The sequence below is a fragment of the Protopterus annectens genome, chromosome 16.part0 (assembly GCF_019279795.1).
Source record: "Protopterus annectens isolate FY-2018-M chromosome 16.part0, PAN1.0, whole genome shotgun sequence".
NCBI classification, from domain to species: Eukaryota; Metazoa; Chordata; order Ceratodontiformes; family Protopteridae; genus Protopterus; species Protopterus annectens.
Genome location: NC_056750.1, coordinates 760,997,735 through 761,025,365, shown reverse-complemented (window position 1 = coordinate 761,025,365; position 27,631 = coordinate 760,997,735). Strand labels below are relative to the sequence as shown.

Below are 27,631 nucleotides of genomic sequence, written 5' to 3'. Positions count from 1 at the left end.
TATGATCTTATGCAAGACCCATAGTTATTACTTCTAAAAGTATGCATATCTTTCTGCCTTGGTCTTACTTACCATAACTTTTTTGTTATATGCCTATATGTTATGTAACATCTTCTTCCAGACCTTAAAGAACAAGTCATTTGGTACATTAGAATTGTTTTATTTCAATTAGAAAATTACAAACAGATGTAAGAGCAAATCAGATAATTATTGTCTACCTGAATGCTTTCATACATTCTTCTTATCAATGGCACTTTCACTTAAATTCCTTAGATGATTTATTTATTTTTTTGAAAATAATATTTAAATTTAAAATGATAGCTTGTTTTTTTTTTTTTGGTCCATTTTTGGAAAACTATAAGGAGGAGCTAGAGTCAGTTTTTAGACAATGCAATGCTTCACTTTCCAAATAATGTTAGACAATGTATACATGATAGAATTAATAGCACTAAAAGTAAAAGAGACACAGAACTCTGTAAAACATGCAAAACAGTACAGTCCATATTCTATTTACTGAGATATATTTGAATTTCTAATTACATTTCTATAAAATAGGTGAGATTATCAATTCTTAGTTCATGTAAAGATTGATTCCTAGTGTTATAGTTATGAAAGGAAATTAACTATTGCCTGCAGCTTGTAGTTAAATTGCTTAAAGCTGTATGCTTGCAACACTTAAAATAATGTCTATTTGCCTCAAGTATCAATGGTGGTAATTATTTTAATTAGAATGCTTCTTATTTTGGATTAAAGTCAGATTCACAACTTTGTTCCCAAGTTGTAAAGCAAACTTTTTATGGTCCACGCTCATACATAAAACCTTAGAAAATGTCTCTATATTTATGTAAATGCAAGTGTGCAGTTCCTGAAAACTTTTGATCATCTGTCAATCCATCAATTCATGTGTCTATCGCTCTATAATCCTTTGTTCCCATTTTTGTTGATAGGGTTAGGGTTTCAGAAAAAGAGTGACCATATTTTAGAGCCAGTGTTCACATTTCTGGTGGTTAGCCCTGCCACAGTTGTTCTTCCTTACCCCACATGCACACACATGTATGGCCAATTTAAAGTGTCCAATCTACCTAATCCATGCCTGTAGAATGTGGAAGGAAAATGGAGCACTTGAAAAAAACTCACATGAACACACAGAGGACATGCAGGTGGCACAGAAAACATCATCACCAAGAATCAAACCAGAGAACTTTTTGCTGTGAGGTGATGATGCTGCCTGCTGTACCACTGTGCATTCTTATTCATGCCAGTTGTCTGATTCATGAAACTGCTTGACAAATGCCTCTGCTTTTAGAATGATCTATTGAAAACTGATAAAATCAAATGCATACTCGCACATAATCTGACATAAGCGTATTGATTAAAAAATGAATGATATGACCAAATTGCTAGAATCCACATATTATTGGTCCATACCCACTTCATGAATTGCAACAGTAAAAGATACTAATAATAAAAAAAGCTTTCAGAACAGAATTTAATGTATGAGTACCACGGTCCTGCATTTCAACACAGGGATTATGGGTAAGGGGCAAGAACGTGGAGCTTATGCTCACAGTGAGAGAGTCATATGAGAGAGTATGACAGCAAAACAACAAAAATAAATACCCAAATAAATAAGTAAATAAATAAATAGCTAAATAAATAAGCCATCAAGGAAGATTTTCTTTATTTCAGTGATTGACACTGGCAGATTGCCACCTGGCATTTTCACTATGCAGTATGGCATCACTTGTGAATTTAACAGATATCAGTGCCATTTAAGAAGTCTCTTGAGCAAAGAGGTATAAATCATTGCAGTGGTAGAAAAGCTTATAACTGTATTCAGATCTTAAATTTCCATGGTATTCCTCTTTGGGATTGTATTTGTCATTTTGGTGACAAGTACCTGTGAACAGCTCTCAGCTTCAGGTTCTGACTTGCATACAATTGCATGTCTGCTGAAACAAAGTACTTCTTTTATACAATCTGAATCACAAGAAGCTGCTACTTTGTAGCACAACTGCATTGTTGTTGCAGCAAGCTGTGGAAATATAGTTTACTTGGTAAGTGATCAGAATGCAAATAGGGGATTATTGTCTGAGTAATATGTATCTGTAGTTTTTAAAATTACTAGTTTTCCTCTTTTTATTTGGAAAAAAAATAAAGAACTCTAACTGTAATACCTTCTGGTAATGTGTAAGATGTGAGTAATGTTCTTGTGATACAAAATATCTGGATCCAAATATGTGCCAGTCTTCTTATCAGATTTTGTGACCTTATTTATGCAAGTTACATGACAGGTAAGTAATCATTTGGGAGGCACTATCATTTGGATACAGATAAAGAGGGAATGTAAATTTGTTTTGCACCATACAATTATGAAATATAAGTCTATCATGCATGTGTAACACAGTCATTTATGAAATGGAGCCTTTCATGCTTAACATAATGAAATAAATTCTTTTGGCTTCCATGAAATGGCTCTTCTATAAGACAAAAGCATGGTTAAGTAGATGTAACCCTGTGGAGGCACTTTTTTATAGAAATATCTGATTTCCTTTGCTACTTCTATTTCCTATATATCATAAACCTTTGACCAATATCTTTCTATTACTTGTTGTGAACACATGTTGATTTATTTTTGGAATTTGGATAAAGCATAATTTACGTTTGGAAAATTGATGTGAGGCTGTAAATCTGTCTACTGTACCCAGTGCAGTCGAACCCCACTTGTCAAAAGAAACATGATTGTACATTCGACATGTCAGAGGCAGCACACTTTAAGTGTGCCAAATCTGTGAGGAGGAGAAGGACAGCTTTGTGACCTTAGTGTTTGCCATAAAAGCTGCTGTGATGGAAAGTGCACAGTAACATCTGCCACTGAGCAAGGGAGCCACGCAACGGTCTGGAATAACTCGGGGCAACTCAGTGTACAAGGGATATGTAATAATGTGTCTAAACCTTTGTTGGCAACTTGTGTAGTGTGAATGGTATGTCTGGTACACCCATGAATATATCCACTACTACATTTTGAAATTACAAACATCTGCCCTGAAGAAATTGAGACTCCTGGTATTTTCCATTCAGCTATCCAGGGCTTCACACAGGTAATGCTCCCTACACTAGGTGCCCCACTGTAAATACTAGTGGCGGATGGTTACCACCCATTTCTGGATTGGTCTGTTTATGACAGGAAAACAGCAGCTCAGGGGATTAAACAGATGTGTTGTAAATTTTTTTTTTGGCATATCATTCTTAGGTTACATGTTAGTATTGAACAGCAGTTGCCATGGTATCCAATACCTAATAATGAGTATTGATTAAAAGTACACAATTGTTTTTAACTCATTGCCACAGAGTGATAAAACACATCACAATTGCATTGAAAGAGTTTGGAAACAAAATTTTACAAAAGTAGTACAGATTAAAAAAAAAAAAAATTAAATACATAATTGAAGAGGGAATTTCTCTCTCGGCTTTTTCAGGATGGTAATAGTATATTGCACAAAAATTACTACTACTACTTTGGCATTAATGGACATTCATGTATTTAAAAGTTCCGAAAAAAATGTCATTTGGAAACAAATCAGTGTCCATATACGTGTATGAATTTTTACTGTTCACAGACAAGTGATCATATGTGTCTAAATAAACAAGTCCAGCTTGGAAGAGACTGTGGAATGTTTTGTTAGCTGTCACGCATGCTGTCTCAGAAGCACTTAAAATAGCAGTTCCATTCCTTTCTATGTCAAGGGATAACTCGATCGGTTTTCCTTGGCATTGAGTTACTTTAAACTCTATGTGACAATATACAAAATATGTTCCAGCTTCTTGAATAACAAGTGACTTGTTGATATAGTCAATGTTCTTTAGAATCCCATCTTGATTTTGCCACTCCAAGATACCTGGATTATTTTTTGTTAACACTAGGGAAAAAAAGAATACACTTTTAATGTTATTTTGGTGTAGATTTTTACATGACATAAGAATAATCAATAAATGTGATAGCAGACTGATTTTAATAATACGACATCAAATAACTAACTAAATAGATGTAGCTAGATATAGAGAGAAAGAGACAGGTAAAATCTGCACAGTAATATAATAAGCTTTTGTGCCTTGCCATATCATGTATCATCAGCACACACAGAAAACATGTCTAATTTTCTGTACAGTGCACCCAAGTGTTAATGATTCAGTTCTTACTTTAAAAAAATGCATCTTTGAGAAAGTCACCTCGGGTAAAAAACTGATTTATTTAATGAGCAATGGTTTAGGATTCTTTTGAGGTTTTTTTCTAAATAAATTAAAGAACTTTTCAGTACTATTAACCAGCATTGACTACTTGTTTATATACAAATCATGTGACATTGTAATACCAATCAAATTAAAAAACTACAAAATATATACTAATACGGCTGTAAATATCCATTTTAATTATTATTAATTCAACAATAAACCAATAAAATATTAACAAATTTAAAATGCATCATAAAATGATGTTATCTAATTTGTTTCAGTTTAGAAACCCTAATGTGTAAAATGCTGCATATAGAGACTTGATCATTCAGACTAGGAGCTAATGTGGCATGAAGTATGAATTGACAGTTCAAAAAAGTTCTTTATTTGCATAAGAATGAAAGCGCTAAACCATTGTTCATTAAATAAATCACTTTTGACCAGTGGTGGCTTTCTCAGAAGGTGTCTTTTTTATTCTTTGTTACCAGTATACCCTTTGTTGGTTTTCTTACTTTTTAAGAAAAAAAGGAAAACATTTTAAAACAGCAATTTCACATTTAACAGTGTGTATCTGCTTTACCTAAGGTCTTTAAGTCTATATTAGTAATTCCATTCTTGCACTACATTCTGTTGTTTAAGTGGCCTAATTGATGTTATTGTGCGCTGGCTTCATTCTTGTGCACTGAGTGTGTATCAGGCCTGTTCAGGACATGCCTGCATTAAAGTAGTTCAGGTCAGTCAGCTCAGAGATGAGTGTTTTAATTGTTTTTCCCTTCCATGCACCCTGTTATGGTTTGTGTTCTTAAATGCAATGTATCTGTTGTTGCCCACCCCTAGTGATAATTTGACATTATAATTCCTTCCCTCTTCCTGTTTATTTACTGTTGACGATAAATACATAATTATCATTTTGCAAAACCTCTCCCCTTAAACTACTCACCAAGCTAAAAGATGATTAATAGAATGGCTTAATATTGATTGCAGGGATACTACATTCACTGATTTCAGAATTAAATTTGTAAGTTTTTTTTTTTTTTTTTTTTTACTGTAATTACTTTACTGGTTCATGCTGTTGGCAGAAGGAGGTTTCATAGGATAAGAGGAAGTTACCAGGCTAATGGTGCTAGGGCCCTTATAAGCCTAGCCAAGTTCTACCCTTATTTTAATCAGCATGAATTGCCCCTCACCAAGAGGGACACAGGTGGAACCCCCGGATGAATTTATGGTTACCCATACAATCATCCAGATTGCGTTTGAAGAAGGCTAATGAGGTGCTATGTTTGACATGAAGTGAGAGTCCATTCCAAAGGTGTGGTAACCTCTGGGAAATAAATCTGTCCCTCCAGAATGTTCCATTAATGTCACATACCAGGTTATGGTCTTTGGTCCGAGTAACCTGTGCACCATTTGACTTGCAGATATGCCGCATTTCCAATAAAGCAGGGTCATGGATTGCCTTATATGCAAGGCATAGATCACCTCTGAAAAGTCTGTATGAAACAGAATAAAGTGCAACTGATTTCAGATGATCCACATAGAACAGATGCTGTAGAGCTTGAAGTTTCCATATGAGGAACCTTTGTGATCTTTCCAATTGCTGCATGTGCTTGGAAAGGTACATACCAAAAGGGATGTTGTACTCAATTACTGGCCTGATGAGGGAAGAGAACAGAGAGGTTAGAACTTCTTTTTTTCTTGATGCATTACCCTTATTTATGAGATGTGTAATATAGAATGCCTTTGTTACCACTGCAGAGACATAGTGAACAAAGGTAAGGTTACTGTCAACCTGAGAGCCCAGGTCTCTCACCACTGAGTGTGTACTTAGGGTGTTGTTATTGATGTGGTAGTTAGCAGGAACATCACACTTACTGAAAGGGATGATCATACATTTTTTTGCATTGAGTTTAAGGCCATGACTTTGGCACCAGTCATCTGTTTGTGTAAGACCCTCTTGTAGGATGTTGATATCATTTGGAGGTTCTATGACTGCTCTCAGTTTGCAGTCATCAGCAAACTTTGTCAGCCAGACCTTTAGTTTTAGCATGTACTTAAGTGAAATAGATTCCCAACAGTAGAGGTCCCAGGACTGATCCCTGTGGAACACCACGGGTTACAGATCTGCTGTTGAAGGTGAATTCCTCTATTTTGATTATATGGGTTCTGTTAGTGAGCCAGATAGCAACCCATCTAATGATATAAGGGTGGATACCTAGTTGGGTGAGGTTGTCAATGATGCCCGAGTGAGGGATAGTGTCAAAAGCCTTGGCTAAGTCTTAGTAGGTTGTATGCACAGACTTACCCTTTTCCAGGGCCTTAGTGACTGTCTCACAGAAGTCCACCAGGTTTAACAGGCATGCTGTTCCTTTGACAAATCTAAACTGAGTAGCTTCAAGTGTTTGGAGATTACCTATATCTTTGTTGATAAAGTCCATGATGATTCACTCCATGGCCTTGCAGATAAGGCTAGTCAGGCTAATAGGTCTGTAGTTCCCAGAGTCAGTGGAAGCACCACCTTTATGCAATGGGATAATGGTAGCCATTTTCCATTCTGCTGGGATGAGGCCAGAGCGTAAACTATGATTGAGAAGAGTACTCAGTGGTGTTGCTAATTCTTGCTTGAGCCTATGTAGGATGCAACCAGGGATGTTATCAGGTCCCATTGATGCTGTGTTTTTGGCCTTAGAGAGGGCACTTATGACTTGCTCTTTAGAGATACAAAGTAGAGGACAGGTGGTAGCGATGTTATGGGGTACTTGTGGCGGAGACAGAGGGTGAAGTTTTCACAGAACCTAAAACCAAAAAAAAAAGAAAGTGCCAAAAGTAACTAATAACCAAGTTAATAAGCACAATGGTCCAACCGGTCCCAAAACTCTATCAGTTTATTGCACAAGAAATTTTCACATTAACGCTGCCAGTATTACAAATACGTTTTCGTCACCACAACTTCTTCAGATGAGTATGCTAAACCAACCTAGCCCTTATTTTTAAATAACTTTCAATTAAATAATATCCAGTGAAATAAAGCACTCTATTAATGAGTTGTATAAAATCTTAACCCTTTTGTATAAAATGTATATAGGAACAATTAATTCATTTAAAATACCTATCACATACAATTAAATATACATATTTGAACTTTAATAAAATCATTAAATGAACATTAAATAAAAACTCATTTAATTTAATAATTTACAAATTAAATATTTTAACTTGAATAAAATGCATATTAACTTAGTGTGTCATGACACCATCTAGTGGACAAATTTTAAAATCATATATTGTACTTTTAATATTTAAAACCTAATATTTAAATAATTTATATTATATTATGTGTTCTTTATCATCATAAGCTCAGTCTATAATTTAGCAGCTCTGAGCTTTAAAACAGGTAAAAGGGAAATCATATCGTTCAGACCAGGGAATTTACAAGCCTCCAACATTATTTGCCAGTAAAGCTCTCTATATTCAACTCTTGTTTTCCATGGTCCACCCCTTGGGTCCATAACCACTGTTTCGAGCACAAAAAAAAAACAAAATGTGCCCCCGGACACACACAGGTGTGCTTATATATGGCGTTATTCTCGTGTTTCCTCCTTATATCATATAAATGCTCATATAATCTCTGTTTGAGCTTTCTCTCACTTTTACCCACATAAAATGAATGAAATATGACGGGCAAAAAAGAATGTTCAAATGTGAAAGTTGTAATTATTTTTCCAACCTTATAACAGGAGAATCTTTGTTTCTGAAGTCCAGAAACAGAAAAATCAACTTAAACACATTTGTAAATTGTTACACAAAGGGAATTATTTACTTGGCCATATGTAAGAACTGTGATTCATTTTATGTGGGTAAAATGGGTTAAAGTTCAAATATGTATATTTAATTGTATGTGATAGGTATTTTAAATGAGTTAATTGTTCCTATATACATTTTATACAAAAGGGTTAAAGATTTTATACATCTCATTAATAGAGTGCTTTATTTCATTGGACATTATTTAATTGAAAGTTATTTAAAAATAAGGGCTAGGTTGGTTTAGCATACTCATCTGAAGAAGTTGTGGGGATGAAAATGTATTTGTAATACTGGCAGCATTAATGTGAAAATTTCTTGTGTAATAAACTGATAGAGTTTTGGGACCGGTTGAACCATTGTGATTATTAACTTGGTTTTCAAAAAAAACCTGTTGGCTAACAGGTTAGCTCTGTTTGCAGGCTCAGTATATGTGGTGTCATTAACTACCAGTTCAGCACAAACCTAGGCCTTTCCTTTTAGGTTACAGATGTAACTAAAGAATGCCTTGTGGTTGTCATTAATTGAGGAAACTAATTTGGATTCATAGTTTGCTCTGGAACACTTCAAAAGAATTCTTATTTGCTTGTTTAAGCTGTGGAGGGAGTGTTTCCACTTGAGGGCTTGCTCCCTCTTACTCAGGGACAGCACATTCCTCCTGTTACTGTAAAGCCTGTCAATGGCTGTTGTCTACCAGGCAGGTTTGCTCTTCTTTAAGGAACTTGTTTTGGTCCTATCAGGTACAGCTGAGTCAGTGCAATTACATAGGAGTTTGTATAAAGCATTGATGTAGAACCTGGCATAGCTGTCAGTTCCATATGAGGAGGGATGTCCAGTAAAGCTGTTTATACCATCCCGTAAGAGGTTAGAAACTGCTTTGGAGAAGTTTTTTAGTTTAGTTGCTGCTGGGGGGGGGGGGGTGCAGGTGTGATAGTTTTAGACTGATTTGTGGTCAGATCTCACTAGCGTAGACCTCACAGTCAGGATACTACAATGGTCCCCCATATTGGTAAGCACCATATCCAGGATGTTGGCACTTCTTGTGGGGATGTCAACCAGCTGATCCAGTGCACTGGAGTTAACGGAGTTGAGGAACTATTGGGCATGTGAGTTAGAGCACGAGGAATTTACCCAGTCAATTGATGGGTAGTTAAAGTCACCCAAACCCAGGGTGTTCACATGTATCTTGATAGACTCAAGTAGATCCAAATAGGCAGAGTGGGTGTTCTGATTCATGGAAGGGGGTCCTGTAGCTGACAATGGCTTGAATAGGTGTCCTACCAATAGTTCATTGCACCTGAAGTATCTCCAGGGAATCTTACTGTTTAACCAATCTGGAGTTGTATTTATCTTTTATAAATATTGATACACCACCTCCTTTAGTTTTCATGCCTTCAGTTTGTGGTCTGAACATGTGGAAGGGGGTGTAGCTTGCTATGGTTGGTGTGCTCTCCACAGCCTTGAACCAGGTCTCCATGACTGCACAGATATCTAAGTCTTCCAAGGTGATGACTGCTTCCAGTCAGTGCAGTTTCATGTTAAGACTCCCCACAACTTCTCTAGCCAGCCTGATTGAGATGGGCATCTAGAGACAGTGTAGAATTTGTCTCATGTTGTTTGATGATCATCTGTTACTCAAACATAACACAGTGTGTGAGAGGTGTACATATATAATATACTTGTAATCAAAAATATCACACACTGTAAACTCAGACACTGAACGTATAATTGGTACCTCACACACTACACCTCTCTAAAGCCATCACAACACACACAAAATCCATCATAGTACATCACACACTAACCTCTCTAAAGCCATCACAACACAAACAATCCATCATATGCTGAGGTTCTAAAGATTTAGTTGACTAAACCTAAAAGACCTCTAAAATACAACACCAGCAAAAGAGCACATTTAGCAAGTTAAGCCTACCTCCTCACATAGCACAAGGAGTCCCAGAGTCACTGATGCTGAGCCCATAAGATAGGCATCAACCCAACCAAACATTCTTGTTATGGGAGACTCCACTGTAAGACATGCAGACGTACCCCTTACCAGACTGGGCAAGGAAAAAAAGAACACTTAGTTGTTTGTCTGGAGCCAGGATCCATTAGATCACACATGTATTCTACTCCTTGAACAGCAAGCACCACGGTACGACTCTGTCATAGTTCCTGCTGGTGTCAATGACTTGAGGTGCATCTTCCTGGACTATATCAAGAGAAACATGAAGGAGTTCTTAAACGGTGTCAAAGGCAGGTATTAGCCTAGCAGTAAGCAACATTCTACCTTCTCCAAGGATTGTACAACAATACGAGCAAAAAATTGATGGACTTCAGTAATTGGTATCATTCTAAGGGGGTCCAATGTTTGTCATCCTGAGAGGATATGATTGACAGATCATGCTGCTTCACTTGGATGGCTTGCATCTGTCCCTTCTAGGGGTTCAGTTACTGGCAAAGACATTATACACCCTTATTGTACCTTTTTTAGGCAGTGCCAGCCTGATAAACCTACCAATATAAACAACAAGCATCAGAAAATACGAAGGCATTACTGATCAATGCTATGAGCCTAAACAAGAAACTCCTCACCCTAAAAGCCCTTCTCAGCCTGGAAGATACTGATGTCTGTGTAGTGACGAAGCTGTGGTTTAAAAAAGCAGGCAGCAGTATGGCTGTTTAGAGCTATAATGCTTTTCATGCATTTAGACCAGATACTTTGCAAGAAGGGGAAAAGAGGTGGAGGAGTCTCAATCTACATCCAGAAGAGACTCATATTAGAGCTGGTAAAGCAGCAGGATGCACTAAAGCATCTTTATATCCAAATATCAATTAGAAAGGTCCTAAACCTTAAATTAGCTAGCTATAGAATTACCTCTATGACACAAGAAAGCCACAATGCCTATTTACTGGAACTAGAATCACTCAGTATTAAACCCAGTAACATTTTCCTAGGCGATCTAAACTACCAAATTATAGACTTTGAAACGAACACCAACACAAGTGCACAAGCGTAGATATTCCTGGAATTTTTCAGTAGAAATGCCCTGAAACAGAGTGCAAACTAAGGGGAACATCTTGAATCTTGTCCTTACTAATATGACAGCATCTTGCACTGTCTATTGCATATCTTCATCATTTGTTAGGTCTGACCATAAAGCAGTCTCCTTTGAAATAAAATTGAAGCTAAAGATCCCCTCCACCCATGATAACTTAATAAATTTCTTTATGACAAACTACTTATTCCTAATTGAGACACTGGCAAGCTTCGAATCCCATCAAACCAGGTAACTCCACTGAATACATATAAATGTACACAACTACAATATACCAGCATGTAAACAGCTAGGTAGATACAGCTGTATCCAGCAGAAAAAGTGCAGGGAAACCTCAGAAACAAATTCACATTATGGAACCATAATATCACCAAGTTTTATAATAAAATTAAATGAATTTTCACCAAAAGTAAGAGGAGTAATTCCCAGGTTGTTAGAGCCCTAGTCACTGAAATAATCAAGAAAATCAACAGCTTAATAAAATCCACCAAAGCCAAGTCTGAGGCTAAAATAGCTCCTCAAGCCAAAGACAATCACAAGGCATCCTTTAGTTATGTTCATAATCTCAAAAGAATAATGCAGTAATGCACTGAGCTGATTGTGAACAATGTTACCTACATAGAGGCTGAAGATTTAGAGAACTTATTGACCGAAAAATGTACCTTAACTTTATCTCCCTTTCCCATCCATATGTGCTTTAAGATATACCTGAACTTGGCTCTCCTTCAACTATCACACAAAAGCAAATCCTAAAAGTATTATCAAAGCCTAAAAAATATTGCATTGATAGGTAATACCAGTATCCCTCGATGCTTCTTAAATAGCATGAAGCATAATTTAGCTACACCCCTAATAACACTGCTCAATCTCACCCTCTATACAGGTTTTGTATCAAGTCATTGGAGAACAGCTGCAGTCATTCCCCTGCATAAGGGAGGACCTTCCACAGACCCAGACAATTAAAGGCCCATAAGTCTGACCAGGCTCATATGCAAAACCATGGAAAGAGTTATCATGGAAATTATCAGTCAAGGCAAAGGGGACGTCCAAACACTGGACCCATCTCTGTTTGGATTCATCAAGGTCAGGTCATGCTTACTCAGCCTGGTTGATTTTTTTGAAAAGGTCATCAAAGCAATGACTGAAGGCAAAATGATACACACCCCATACCTTGACCCACCAAAGCTTTTGACAATTCCTCACTCAGGCATAGTAGAAAATCTAAATAAACTGGGAAGTGAACCCCTATGTCACCCACTGGATTGCCAACTGGCTCACCGATAGGATGCAGGAATTCAAAATAGGTGAAGTTGCCTCCACAAAGAGACCAGTCATCTGTAGAGTCCCCTAGGGTTCTGTGCTAAGACCTCTCCTATCTGGCAACTACTTTTCTGAAGTTAAAGCCAATACTAAAGCGCTCTGGCAGACTGAGTTTGTAGATGACTGCAGGCTCATAGCAGTCACTGAATTCTGAAATGACTTAGTGATGCTGCAGGAAGGTTTGTCCCAAATTAATAAATGGTGCCAAAATCATGGACTGAAACTAAATGTCAATAAATGTATTATTGTATCCTTTGTGAAGTCATCTATCCCAGTGAACTACCACATTAACAATATGCCCCCAAGAAATGATACAGTTGTTCAGGATTTGGCAACTTTTGTGACAGTGACCTAACTTTTGAGCAAATGTGTCCATCGTTATAAGGAAAGTCCTTATATATAGCACAACTTATAATCTAAGGGATTGTGTGTGGATCTAGAAATGTGATCATCCCCCTTTATGCAGCCCTCATTAGGCCAGTCATTGCATGTAATGCCCTCTTTGGCATGTATCTGTCCAGACACATGTAACAACTGGAAAGCCCACAGAGATACCTTACTAAAAGGATGCAAGATCTAGCAACATGGAATAACTCAAAGCCTTGTCACTACACTCTGTATCCTACAGACTGCTAAGAGCTGATGTGTCTGACATGCAAGACATCCTCTTTACCCGTTCCTGATTAGTTTACTTCACATCGGCAAGTCAAATGCCATCAGAAATACTCAGTTTAGGGATCTAAACCTCTTCTGCAACATCAGCAAAATGGTTTGGAGGGACATGTATATCTCACAGGGGATACCACTGCTATGGAGCAGACTCCTCATCTACATAAAATAAAGTTAATTCCTGTCTATATTCAAGCTCAACTTGGATCTGTGGATGGGAAAGAAAAAAATTTACCCCATAACTGCCTACTGTATTACTTATGGACAAATGCAGCAACTAAATGCTTTATTCCATGCATGGGTCCCCTCAAATTATCTATGTTATGATCATAGTTATTTTCATTAGGGGAAATATATAATTATTGACAATGGGATGGCTAAGGCCAGTCTATAACCAAATGGGATAGGCAATTTTGCACTCAAAAAAGAGAAACTGGCTAATCCTAAAATAGCCCACAAGGACAGCTAGCCTAGTACTATGCCTATGATCCTATTTAACTAACGCATAATCATTTAAGTTTGGAACCTGAGCTTGCACCAGCTTTCGGAAAACTGATGATGCCAGTAACCTAGGTTTGATTAGACTCTTTATTAACTGTTCATCAAGTGAGGTTAAGGAGGCTGATTGCCTAATGACAATCTTTCTTTCTTTCTTTACTGGGTAAGCAGGTTTTGGATTTTTGTGTTATTGCTACAACCTGGTGAAGACCAAGTGGTGTGGAATGGATATAAAGTTACTGAGATCCCCATTAGCAAACACCTCCGGCAGGGTTATTGTGTGTTAGTCGCACTACTCACTCATTAGCAAACACCTACGGTAGGGTTATTGTGTGTTAGTCGCACTACTCACTCATTAGCAAACACCTACGGCAGGGTTATTGTGTGTTAGTCGCACTACTCCCTCTCATTGTGATCTCACAGCATAACATGCTGTAGGGAGTGTGGAATTGTGGGTACTAAAATAATAAGTAATAGCATCTCTGCAGTATAGTGGCTGCAGTACCAGTTGAGGAGGATGACAAAGAACATGATTTGGTAGTTGCTATATGTTATAAAGCTGAAGGTTATCAGAGTGGTATAAATAATAAAATAATGAAAAAATAAATAACTAAAAAATTGTAAATGCCCTGTTCATATTACGTGTTTTAGTGTTATCATTATTGGGATATCATGTTCCAGTTTCACCTGTCTACGACTTTTACTCAGCAAACAATAGCAATACTATGCAGACATTAAATTGTGATATCTCATTACCAAGACTACATTTGTAGTACAGCCTGAGTCATGTATTTAGTGAACAGAAGGTTGTGGCCCTGATCTTTTGCCTGTTTTTACATGTTCATGGACTCAAGGTCAATGATAAGGAGTGTGCTGTTTTAGTAAATGTCAAGACCACACAGCGTTGGGGATGGAGTACACCTGTTTTTTCCTGAAGATGTGCAGTTTTGGAGTAAGGGGACATGTGAGGGTAACATTCTTCACTTTGGTGGTTGGTCAATCCATGCTGCCCTGCAGAAATTGTTTTATTTTACATTTTACTAAGTTATACAGTCTTTATCACTAATGCTTTGCAACCTCATGAACATGGGAAGATGATTAGTGACCTCTAGAACTAAACCTGTCAGCAAGGCATAAATAGAAAATTAAGTAAAATTGTAATAATTGAATATAATTGGGAGGGTTAAATGTGATTATTTGTCCTCCTCACACATACAGTTTACCACATCTACTCCATATACTAGTACTAGACACTTCTGAACCAGATCCATGTCCTGCTTTCCTAGCACCCACTTAGATGTGGCAATCTGTGATCTGCAATAGGTTTAGAGGTGAGTACTAGGCAATTAGTCTGCTGACCATTATAGCCAAAAAACCCTAGTCAGAAGTTCCCACAAGCTTTAAGAAGGCAAGATATGACAGACTGGGCTGCCCATCCAATTATCTAGGTTGACCTCGAAGGTGGCAAAGATGCGACTCTGCTTGACGTGTAGCATATCTTACTTATCAATTGATGAAGATTTAGATCCTTTAACCAGGCATTTGAGGTGCCATTTGTTCTGTGAATGAATAGGAGGTCAAAGAGGGTTGGATCTTTCATGGCTTGAAAGGCTAGACACAGGTCTCCATGGAGGAGTCTATAACATACTGAATACACAGAGACAGTTAGCCACTGACCTTTTTAGTTTCAAATTTCATAGCTTTCTAAAGCTGAGTGACAAATAAATGCCAAAAGGTGTATTATGTTCATGACTGGGTCTAATAACATCCAAACTAAAGGAGAAGACATCTTTGGATCTAGTGGAGATACCTTTGTAAATTACATGAGCTAGATAGAAGGCTTTCTTAACTACTGCAGAGGCATGATGGTTAAGCAGGAAGGAACTTTCAACAAAAGTGCCTAGATCCCTTACAAGTGTGTCTAATCAAAGTGATGCAACAACTATATGATGAGTGAAAATGTTTAGTTTGTCAAACTGAACTATGAAACATCTGTTTTCATTTAATTTGGGGCCATTAGCCTTACAGCAATTGTTGACATGGTCTAACCCATGTTAAACCAATTGTATGTCTGTGGAAGATCAAATAACACCCAGTTTACAGTCATGTGTGAACTTTGTTAACCATAGACCATTAGTGTTGGCCTGAAGGTCTGAGAAATATATGCCAAATAGGAAAGGGTCCAACACTAAGCCCTTTGGTAGACCACTGGCAACATTTTTGCTTTCAGAAGTGGCACTTGCAATTCTAACCACATACCAGTTATATCCAGCACCAATACTTATTATCTGCCTGTCTAAAATCAGCTACCATGCACTTGTGATATATGTCCCCGTATCCAGAACCTTTCTCATTGGTTCCAGATTTGTTGTTTCCTTTCAGATACATGTAATATTTGTAGAAAGTCCCAAGAGTAGATTTTACAAAATTTTAAGTCTAGTAGAAGATCTGATGATAATCATCTTGCATTGTACTAAGTGCTTCATCCCTAAAATAATGTTACATTCCATCCCTTTCATTATTTTTATGTAAATATGTTTTGTCTATCACCCCAGCATTCTTCTACAAATGTTTATCATTTTGCATTTTATAAAATGAAGTATCATATGGAGGCTTCACATCTGACCTTTTAGGAAATGCTGAAGGCAGACCTCCTACAGCTTTTGTTTCTACTAAACCTGGTTTTGAGTCTCCTGCATACAGACCTATCAGCACAGACAGCTTATAAATATGTTTGTGTCTGACAATAAGTTGTCAGTCTGTAAGATGCATCATAACCACCTTCCACATGTCACTCCAGCTTACTTCATTCTTTTATTCTTCCTGTTGTCAGCACCTGACCATCAAGCCTCGGCCCCCAGCACACTCTACTGACACACTCATTCCTACAGAATTCCAGTCCCTTATGGCCTGTTTGTTCCATATGAGCCAGCAGTGATGGCATCATCTTTGCTAGATAGGTATTAGGGATTTTTATCCTAGCATTGACATGTCTCCATGCATCTGTATGGATGTTCAAGGGTGAATGTGTGATACTATGTCACCACCTAATGCAAGTAATATAACTCCTCTAAAGGCCCTGCTTCCCCTTTAGCCAGTCTCTGGCCTCCACTGCAGATTCTAGGATGGACTATGGACCTTGGGTATGAGTCTTTGACCATCCCCTTCACAAAAGTGATCAGGCACTTGTCTCGTTCTTTGCCCTCTCCATCAGTGGCTGTACTGCTTTTCATACCCAAGAAATGTGGCTATTATTAGGCTTTATCTCTTTACATGAAAGAGCTGGAGAGCTTATCTTATTTTTGATACAGAATGTATTCTGATTACTTTAGCTTTCTCATGATTCACCTAAGATCCATGGTTATGAACTACTTTCAGAGATATCAGTCTGCCATTATCCAATGGAATATATAGAAAAGGAGCATGTGTTCTGTTTCCCATTTTGAATTTATGATAGGTGCAGAAATTAATAAGACATTATGTGGATTTCATGCTGTAAGCCTTAATTACGAGTCAGATGCAAAACTGTACCGGACTGACAAGATCTCTCCTTCAAGAAGTCATTCTGTAGACAGACGTCAAAGCCACTGAACTAAAAGAATTCTAGCAGCAAACTCTATACTGTGTTCTCCACTATATCTCCTGTAATGAAAATCAGGCATATGCATTAGTTTATTGATAAATGTCTTCCATTCCCTCCCTTACAATTCAATGGTACTATCATAAACTGCATCAAGTCCTCTGGAACACACAGTTTTCATGTGTGACCTATATTCCCTTTTCTAGAGCTTCTCGGAGTATCACCATATCCCTGTAATAACAATTATACCTTATCTTCAGTTTTGTGTTTAATAAGCTATTAGGTTCATTTTCAACCTCCTAATATTGCCAACAAACTGTTGATATTTTGCTAAAGGACAGCAGAGTGGTGCAGCAAAACCACGCTGGGTCTATAACACAGAAGTGTATGGATAAATCCATCCGGTGCAGCAAAACCACGCTGGGTCTATAACACAGAAGTGTATGGATAAATCCATCCTCTGTTCTGCAGAGGGGAGGAAGCTTTTGACACTCGTTACGTTTTACTACTGAAGGCTGGGAATTGACTTAATGATTAGGGTATTTACCTCACAGACACAAGGTACAGGATTTAATTCTCACCTTTAGTCACTTTCTGGTTAATGGCAAGACATGCAGTAGTCTACAGACTGATTTCAGATTGCAGTTCGGTGAAGCATTCATATCCTACTTGAAGTTACTCCATCTCAATGTACTGACCTCCCCATATAGAAAAGTGAAATGTCTGCTTATGCAACACTGTCCATCTCCTTCCACTGTTCTTTTCCTGATGTTAGATACCCAAGATACGTTTATTTATTTTGGCATGTCCTCATGTGCTAGGAGTTCTCTGTTCTCAGATTCTACCATTCTGCCTCTTTATCAGAACCATAGTTAGTACAGCCAGTGCCCTGGATTGGTACAATGAATCAGAACCCTGCCACCTCAGCTCTACAAAAAAAAAAAAAAAAAAAAAAAAAAAAAAAGTAGCAAACTGTAGCAAGCAGTTGCCACAGTTTAGACCACACATGGAGCATTGCAGCACTCAGCTTTGACCACAAATGCAATACCAATATTTAAAAGTTGTTCCTCTTGCCCTGCCCTAGCAACCATAGCTGCTCTTCATTGTTGATTTAGAGCCTGACAACCCCTCTAACTTTTCATCTGCATCACCTTGAGCATGTAGGGAGCTCTGGCATAATTTTTTCCTGATAGTTAGCACTTATTTGAGCTAAACAGTAGAACCCAGCTCAGCTCTCATGCTGGGTTTGGCTGACTGCTCTCCTGCTGCTCTTGTAGTTGGGCACATGACAACTCATTGAATAATGGCTACTGAAAGCCATAATACTGAATGCAACGTCCTGAAATGCCAATGAAGGTAGGGGTTGTGTAGCTTTCCTGCACCACCTTATTCATGTGTGCTAACCCCAACAGAAACCTCACCCCTAGCTGTAAGACTACACATTACATACTTAAAAACATTTTCCTTACCAGTGCCACTTAAAAGATAACACACAATTTCAGTTTTGTAGATGGAGTGTTAAGATATAGAGAATGTTTAGTTGGATATCATTATTTATTTACATATTTACATTTATATTATAGAAATGTATAATTAGCTCATGGTCACTTTAAAAGTTTTTTCACTGTTTAATTAATTAATTAGGAGATTAACTTGTTAATTGTTAAAATGAGAATGTATATAAATGTGATGATTGTATTGAATTAATTGTGATCCTTGAAGGCGAATTGCTGAGGTACCAGATCGTTGAAATAAAGGAAAGCAAGTCACTGGTGAAGTACTGGCTGGTCGTGTGTTTTTCTTATTTTTTTGAATCTGTGAGGTGTTTTATAATTAGAATTCTGCCAGTTACTTCACCAGTTTATCTACAATTTTATATTACACATGTTGCAAGGTAATGAAGGCTCTGAACAGAGCGCTTTGTCAGGAGCGATGCTTTTTTCTGATATAATGAATGAGCGTGATAAAAAGTACATTACCATGGATCCCTGGAACGTGGGTACTGATCGTGATGTAGACGGGCGGTTTGTGCAACTGGAAAGACTAATGACTAAAGAAATAGCTTTGTATCTGGATACGCGCCTCTTGGAGAAATATGTTAGTTTAAACATTACTCCGAGGGGGTTGCGTATTGACAAGTTACCTGCCACACAGTTTTCTGAAGAGGAGTCTGATCTCCTAGACGAGTGGAAACAGGCTTCTCTGTCTTGTACTATTAGCTGGCTTCGCACTCTAATTAAACGTAATTTGAGAGCTCATGAAAAGTTGAAAAAGGAGATTTTGCATCTACAGGATGAGGTGGTGGGGGGAGTCCTGTTATAGGATGCAAACCTTGAAAGTGAATGAGAAAATATGCAAATTAGAGGGAGAGATCATCCAGAGGAAGTGCAACAAGCTTATACGTGATTTGAAAGACTATGAGATTGGCATACTGTTTTCATGGCAACGAGAATCTGTGCGTAGCAGGTCAAAGGTTAGGAACGCAAGTCAGAGACAACGAGGCATTTCAGTATCTTCAGCGTCTTCATCGCAAAGGAATGTTCCTAAAAACATAACTTTTGCTAATACCTCAGCGACTGCTAGCACAGTTGAAGTACTTGATGGTGCTTTAGTTTCATCTAATACAGGAGACTCCTTTCACACGAACAGTTCGAACAAGGGACGAAATGGAAGAAAGGGAAGAAACCGCTTTAAATAATTTACTGGTATGTGAAGCTGGTTTCATTCAAGCAAATGTTGCTACAGAGACATTAATGTGCATTAATTTATCTAATTTAGAATTGACTCATGACATGAAAAATGTTTTGTTTAAAGGCAGTAAATTTATACCAACGTTTTTTCCTTCTCTTGCTGATATATATTTTGAAATCAAAGATTTCATTAGAAAGCTGTTGCTAAAAGTTTATTTTAAAAGAGAAGATGAGTTATTTTCTGGAAGTGTTGATTCTAATGTTTGTTGCACTGATTTAGATGACAGCCTTTTGAATTTGTCTATATATGATTATGATGGGTCAGACCTTAATGAGTTCTGTGAAAATTATGCACAAGCAAACCATGAAAGTATTTATAACACTGGTTATGGAAAATTGAATGTACCATATCTAAAAAATGTTAACAAGTTCATACCCAGTATCACTGTACCTGCCATTTCAATTTTCTTTAAAGTTCTTCTTAGGGAAATTGAAACAGCATACAAAATATTTTGTAAAGAAAAAAGATGTTATAACTTAAGTAAAAATGAATGGCAAGCATTGAAAGAATTGAAAAAGTTTAAATCTAATTTTATATTTAAATGTGCTGATAAAGGTGGGAATTGGGTTATTATGAACAAATGTGATTATTGTGAGATGGTTGATGTCCTACTTTCTAATGGTGAAGAATATAAGAAATTGGATTGTGAGCCAACCAAGATGTTTAATGATGAATTATTATTTTTGTTAGAAAAGGGAGAACGTTTGGGCTTTTTTGAACACAGAGATATTTGTAGAATGTATATTAAAAAAAACTGCTATACCCATTCTGTACGCTCTACCTAAAGTACATAAAAACTTACAAAAACCACCTGGTAGGCCCATAGTCTCGGGGATAGGCTCCTTTTTGGGCAATGTAAATACTTTTTTGGATTTTCATCTGAAAGCATACTTATATAGGGTAACAGCTCACATTTCCAATACTCAAGATCTTATCAATAGTATATCCAAAATTAAATGGCATCAAGATTATTATTGGGTAACTATAGATGTTAAATCATTATATACAAACATAGACATCAGATGGGGATTGGATTCTATTTATGATATGTTGGGTGAAGGGCCAAGAGCTAATTTTGTGGTAAACTAATTTTGTGGTAAGCTTATTAGAGTTTTGTTTGACCCATAATTATTTTTTATTTAATAATAGTTATTTTTTGCAGGTGAAAGGTACAGCGATGCCTTTGCGCCCTCATACGCTGTTATATATATGGGTTTTTTTGAAAAAACATTTATTTATCCCACTGACTTTAAGAACAATGTGATATTGTATCAGCGCTTTATTGATGATCTCATTTTCATCTGTAGGGGAGATATAATTGATTTTTTTGAATTTTTTGAGGTATTGAATAGTAATGGGCACAATCTTTCTTTTTCTTATGAATTAAATAGAACACAGATTAATTTTTTGGATCTGTCACTATTTGTAGATGGGGAGAATATAGGATTTAGGCCCTATAGAAAATCTACATCAGTTAATATGTTCTTGCATGCGACGAGCATGCATGCTGATCATCTATTGAAGGCTTTACCTTATGGTGAATTTAAGAGAATTTCTGACCATACTAGTAACACTAGTGAAAAAACCAATGAATTGAATAAAGTTGTGTTGAGGTTGGGTGAAAGAGGCTACAATAAAACACAGTTATTAGCGTGTAGGGATAAATTACTTGGAAGAAAATTACTTGGAAGAAAACTAGAGATGATAAATTCTGAATCCAGACATGAAGAGTTGACTATGGAACAGAATAAAGAAGTTGAAAAACTTTTTTATGTAACGAAATGTACTGCCTTTTCTGACAAACTAGTGTCATTGGTCAGAAAATACTGGTATCTAGTCAGTGATGATGAATCCATTGGTCATTTATTCCCTAAACATATCACGTTCTTATATAAAAGAGGGAAAAATCTTAAGGAATTGTTAAATAATAATTTAATTGAAAGGAAAGAGAATATCATGACTTCAAAGCTGGGCACATACCCCTGTGGTTTTTGCAATATTTGTGATAAGGTTATGAACCTGAGTGTTATCAGTGATGTAAATTTTACTCCCAAACACCATTTCAATTGTAAATCAACAGGGGTGGTTTATATTTTGGGATGTTTATGTAAAAATATGTGGTATATAGGACAAACAAAAAGGATGGTAAGGGTACGGATTTTGGAGCATTTAAAAGATATAAGGAACCAAAATCTGGTTAGCCCTGTTGCTAAGCACTTTAAAGAGAAACATGGTGGGTCTTCTAATAGTTTAACATTTAGTGTCTTGGGAAAGCCCTTCCTTCAGAGGGGAGATGATGCTGTAGGAAAACTACTGGAGCTTGAGACTAGAATGATTTTTAAGTTCCATACCTTAAAGCCTAATGGCATGAATCAAGAATTAGGTATTTAATGAATTATTTATGTTTAGTACACGTTCATTTATTTATTTACGTATTTATTTATTTACATATTTACATTTATATTATAGAAATTTATAATTAGCTAATGGTCACTTTAAAAGTTTTTTCACTGTTTAATTAATTAATTAGGAGATTAACTTGTTAATTGTTAAAATGAGAATGTATATAAATGTGATGATTGTATTGAATTAATTGTGATCCTTGAAGGCGAATTGCCAAGGTACCAGATCATTGAAATAAAGGAAAGCAAGTCACTGGTGAAGTACTGGCTGGTTGTGTGTTTTTCTTATCATTATTTGATATTCTGTGATACAATATTGTATGCTTTCATTGTGTTTTTTTAAATACATATTTTGAGTTTTAAATATTTCATGACGTAAGCAGACACACACACACATCATTGCTATGGCATGTGTATTTCTAGACATATGCCCTTGCTTGATTATTTAACTATATATCTACATGCTATAGCAATGATAACAGTTAATAATGCTACATTAATCTTAATCTAAATTAAACATATTATAATTTTTGTCTCATGCAGAATGTGTGATATAAGCCAGACCACAAGATTTGGACTTGTATCATTTTTTTCAATCAATTTATAATCTTTTATTTGTCTGATATGCAAACAAGTTTGCAGTTTTGGTAGTTTTCCTTCTTTTACTCATTGTAGCTTTATGTGAACATTGATAATTTTAAATAACAAGCTTCTATAATATTAAAGAAATAATAGGAAGGCAAGTTAACTACTTCTTTTTTTATTATTTATGTTTAGGTTCATAGACTAGTACTAGGCTAACTGCCCTTGTGAGCCATTTTAAGCATAGCCAATTATCCCATGTGAGACTCAAACCCTGTAGCTTGTGTTTGTAAGACAAACACCTTAACCATTAGGCCACCCTCAAACTTGATTAGGATACTTTCCTTTTCTGTTTATATGAAATCTTCTGTGGAACATGCAGTTAATGCAATAATTTAGAGGTGCATCTTTTTTTAGACAATGCTATGTCTTTATTTAGGGGACTTCCAAAATGGCTGCACATGGATCAACAGCTTAACTTCAGCTGTCCCAGTGCGAAAAAAGAAACTGAGATAATGGCTAGTAATTCTTCCAGTTATAGTAAAATTCATTTACTGCCTAGTAAGTACACTGTCTTGATATCAGCAAAGAAGAAGAAACTTAGACAGCTTGAAAGAAAATCAACTAGGAAAGGTGAAGAGAAAAGAATGAGTGGTAATAATCCTGCAGCTGATCAGTTCAAGCTCCAGCTTTGGTACAAGAGATGGCTTCCAGTAATTTAAAGAGAAAAAAACAAATCAAATATGCTCAGAGCTGACTAAAATAAACAAAGCATTGAATGAGTATATAAACTCAAATAACAAAAGACTGAAAAATTTGAAGATTTTTTTTTTTAACAGCTGTTCAGATGAACTGATAAAACTGCAAAAATCTGAGCTCAAAATGAAGAAAAGGCTGACTGAATATGAAACTACTCAAGAAGAGGTATTTGAAAAAATGATGAGTTGGAAGATAGAGCATGCAGAGAAAACCTGAGATTTTAGATAATATGAAATACAATTATTTATAGTAAGAGATGCCATTTGTATTCCAGAAAAAGACACTTTAACAATGAAGGTAAAGAAGATATCCACCATAGCAGAAGCACTGAGGAACTGGTCAACATAATCATTAGTCCAATTTTTTACTTTTTTTATGCATGGTCAGGGTGCCACATCTACAGTGACTATTAGAGCCAATGTCCATACAGCTGGGTATCAGGAATGAAGTCTAAATCACAGAATCGAACACAAAGATTAAGATAGTTTTATTTCTGGCATTCAAATGAGAATATGTCAGTGCTTTCTTTGTTCTAATTTGATATCTAAAGTTGTAACTGTTGTTTGTCCTTTTGAAGGCCATAAAGCTTTATTCTTTAAAATTAATAGAAATTACAACTATTAACATTTTTATGTGCTGTATACACTTTTATTTAGTGAAGTTAAATGATTGTAAAGAATGTTTTAGATAAACTAGATGCCTTCATATTCCACGGTGATACACTGATCTGATTATTCTTGATATCTATATGGTAGCATATCTGCTTGATTTAAGAATAAATTTGTAAATTGGGATAAATAATTAAAAAGATTCAAAGGAATTTAAATGCAGCAAAGCCAAAAATGCAGAAAAGAGAATCACTACATCTAGGAATCACATTTTAATTAAACACATACTAAAATAAACAAATTCTTTATCATAAAATGTTGCAGCTTCAGAAATACAAACTCAGTAGTTTATCATTAAATAGATTAAGCAAATAGTGAGATGAACCATTTTTGCAAAACAAAAATATACACAAGCTAAAGCTAAATATAGTTTTAAACTTCACTCTGTTGATATCTAAAGTAATGAATCAATATAATTATAATAATAATAATAATAATAATAAATTATTATTAAAAATGGAGAGCGATAAAAACTAAAATAAAACAAATTTCTGGGCCTAGATGGTTTGCTTTCATCCCAAAACAAACTAACACATAAACACTGTATAAGCATTCATACACACACAAGACCAGGTATACTGACAGGTTCATAAGTATATAACAGACTATATGATATAATATTGAAAGTAGCTCTACTTAAACAAATATGCAACACAATAGTTATCACAAACCTCTGAGGTGTGCAGCTGATTTAAACTGCATGGACATATTTTTCAGGATCTCACCTTTCAGGAAAGCAAAAGAAACAAATACATTATTATTTTTGGTTTCTAGATAAAAATTACAGCAGACATACATGTAAAATGATATAAAATTTGAAGAAATCCACAGATTTTGAAAAATATTCTTTGTTCATGGTGATGAAAGAGGTACAATATTATACTTCTAAACCATGTATTCCAAAGAAGAAATGTAGAAAGTCTCATATAATTGTCATCTTTGAATTACACATTGTTTTTCTATTTTCTACCATTATCTGAAGTAAATGTAGGTTCCCTTCTCACCACTGAACAGATCCATGTACTCCCTTCTTAGGGGTGACAACTAGGCTCATTTCTTCTCCATCCAAGGAAAGAGCCAGATCTTTCAACTATCCCCATTTTGGAGGAACACTCCAGTTTTCAAGCCTGAGGTATCCCTGCACAGGATGTCACTGTTTATGGAGGTTTGTCTCCATTTTCAGGCTTGATTTAACACTTCACATGATTTTCTGAATGCACCATCACATGTGATTTTTGAAGTCATCTAGTACATAAAAAAAATATTACATGACCGACATATTAGTGACTACAATAATTTGGAGAAAGAAGACACACATCTTACCTCTTCCTTTTTCTGAAGCAGAAATAAATGACCTTTTTGGTAGAATTTTTGAATAGAGTTCATTGATGTGTACAGACTTCACACTATCTCTTTAATAATGTGTTCATTTCCCACCATTTTGGTCACTCTGTTTCTGAGTAGTATCCCACATTCCTACTGAAAGCAGGAAGAGCTATGTACTATTTGGTATTCATATTTTGTGTTGACTTGATGATCAGATTTTTGCCTGGATGTTCCTATTTTTTTCAAGGGGATTTGTGCCTGTTTTTAGTATTTGCAGGTTGGCTATGGCTCATTCCTTCTTTGCCTTGGGCAGAAGACCTCTCAGCCCATTCACCACCTGGGGGATGAGAGCTGGGTGGTGGCTATGAACTGTCCATGGTGCTACAGAGTCCCCAATTTACAAATTCCTTCATCAGCAGCTCGTAATTTCTACAACAGGCCCTTATAGAGGGTGCAGACCTTCAACCAAACATGCCACGGTTGTTCTTACATTGCATACTTCTGAATGCAACATGGAGCCATGTAGACCCAATCAGCTGTGACCATACACTTACATGCTTACAGGTGTCAGCCAAGTAGTGGTCAAAGTGCATCCCTCCCACACAGGATATGGAGGTCATTGTTGTCCACTCATTCTCATTCTCTTTATCCCTGACTCCTGTCCTTCAATGCATGTGGCAGCAGGCAGACATGGGTCATCTGGGTCATAGTGATGGCTTTATCTACCAGGCAAACTGAGCCAAGGGATGATATAGTGTTTTATTATGAGTTCATAAGGTAGATAAAAACATTCATGGTGGTAAAGAAGTAACCAATCATAGCAAGTTAATAATGGGTTAAATATTACAAACAGTTCCATATTATACCCATAATACAAAATGGCAGAGGAAAAATAAGAATGTATGTAAAGACACTGAGTAACTGATGTACATTACTATATGCAATCTGTCCAGAACTAACTTAATGAATTGACTGTAATAAAAAGCTAAAGTTACGAGTATATTCACTGTATCAGACTTTTGCATATAGTTGCTTATCTACAACCCGGCAGATATCAAGATGCAATAATAACTTAAACTTGTTTCTTGACGCATTACATCACTCAAAAATGGGCAAAAAGGTCAAAACCTTCATGCTTCGTAACACTAAATATTATGTAAGAGGGTAGTTAATTAATTAGTTAGCTAGTTGAATTGTTTAGTAGGGTATGGCAGTAGACAAGAATGACCATTTGCAGGCACAGCCCAGGTGGACCCAAACAAAAGTCAGGAAAAAAAAAAGCATATGATAAAAACATCTGTATACAAAGAACAGACATGCAAACAGAACAAAATTTAAAAGGTATGTACACTGTAGCTCTTATATTGAAGTGGTACATTGGTTCATAATTTAGTACTAAGCTAACTGCCCTTGCAAGCCGTTTCAAGCTTAGCCAATTATTCCTTGTGAGACTCAAACCCTGCACCTTGTGTTTGTAAGGCAAGCACCTTAGCCATTAAGCCACTCTCTCATAGATTAGTGCTAGGCTAATTGCCCTTGCAAGCCATTTTTAAGCCTAACCAATTATCCCTTGTGAGACTCAAACCCTGCACCTTGTGTTTGCAAGGCAAACACTTTAACCATTAAGCCACCCTCCCATTGTTAGTGTGTGGAGGTATCTAGATGTATTGTAGGAAACTAAATGGTAGACAGTAGGTTGAGGAGTAAAAAAGTTAGTGAACAATCCAGATCATGATCTAATTGAAGACAGGAGCACTTGGCATATTGCTGAAAGTTTGAGAGAAGTTCTTTCCTGAATTTGGATATGTCAGAGTAATCTTTAAGGTAGTATGGAGGTGATTGCTAGAAGGTTACTGTGGTTATGGAGAAGCTATGTTTAGTGAACTGGAGAAATGTTCCTGGTGTGGAGAAAGGAGGACCCGCTTTGAGGTAGGTTATATGTGATTTTTTTTTTTTTTTTTGTAAGGGCTGGCTGAAATAGGAGCA

The 27,631-nt window shown here is 36.4% G+C and overlaps 1 protein-coding gene across 1 annotated transcript in view; it reads right to left on the bottom strand.

Moving 5' to 3' along the window:
* Positions 1 to 232: 232 nt before the first annotated feature.
* Positions 233 to 27,631, bottom strand: part of TNFSF8 (TNF superfamily member 8) — a 298,117-nt gene continuing 270,718 nt past the window's right edge. The window contains exons 4-5 of the mRNA XM_044057807.1: positions 24,991 to 25,044; positions 233 to 3,920 (exon numbers count right to left, since the gene is read on the bottom strand). Of these exons, the coding sequence (XP_043913742.1) occupies positions 3,526 to 3,920; positions 24,991 to 25,044 (449 nt within the window). The 3' untranslated portion in view covers positions 233 to 3,525. The remainder of the gene's footprint in view (positions 3,921 to 24,990; positions 25,045 to 27,631) is intronic.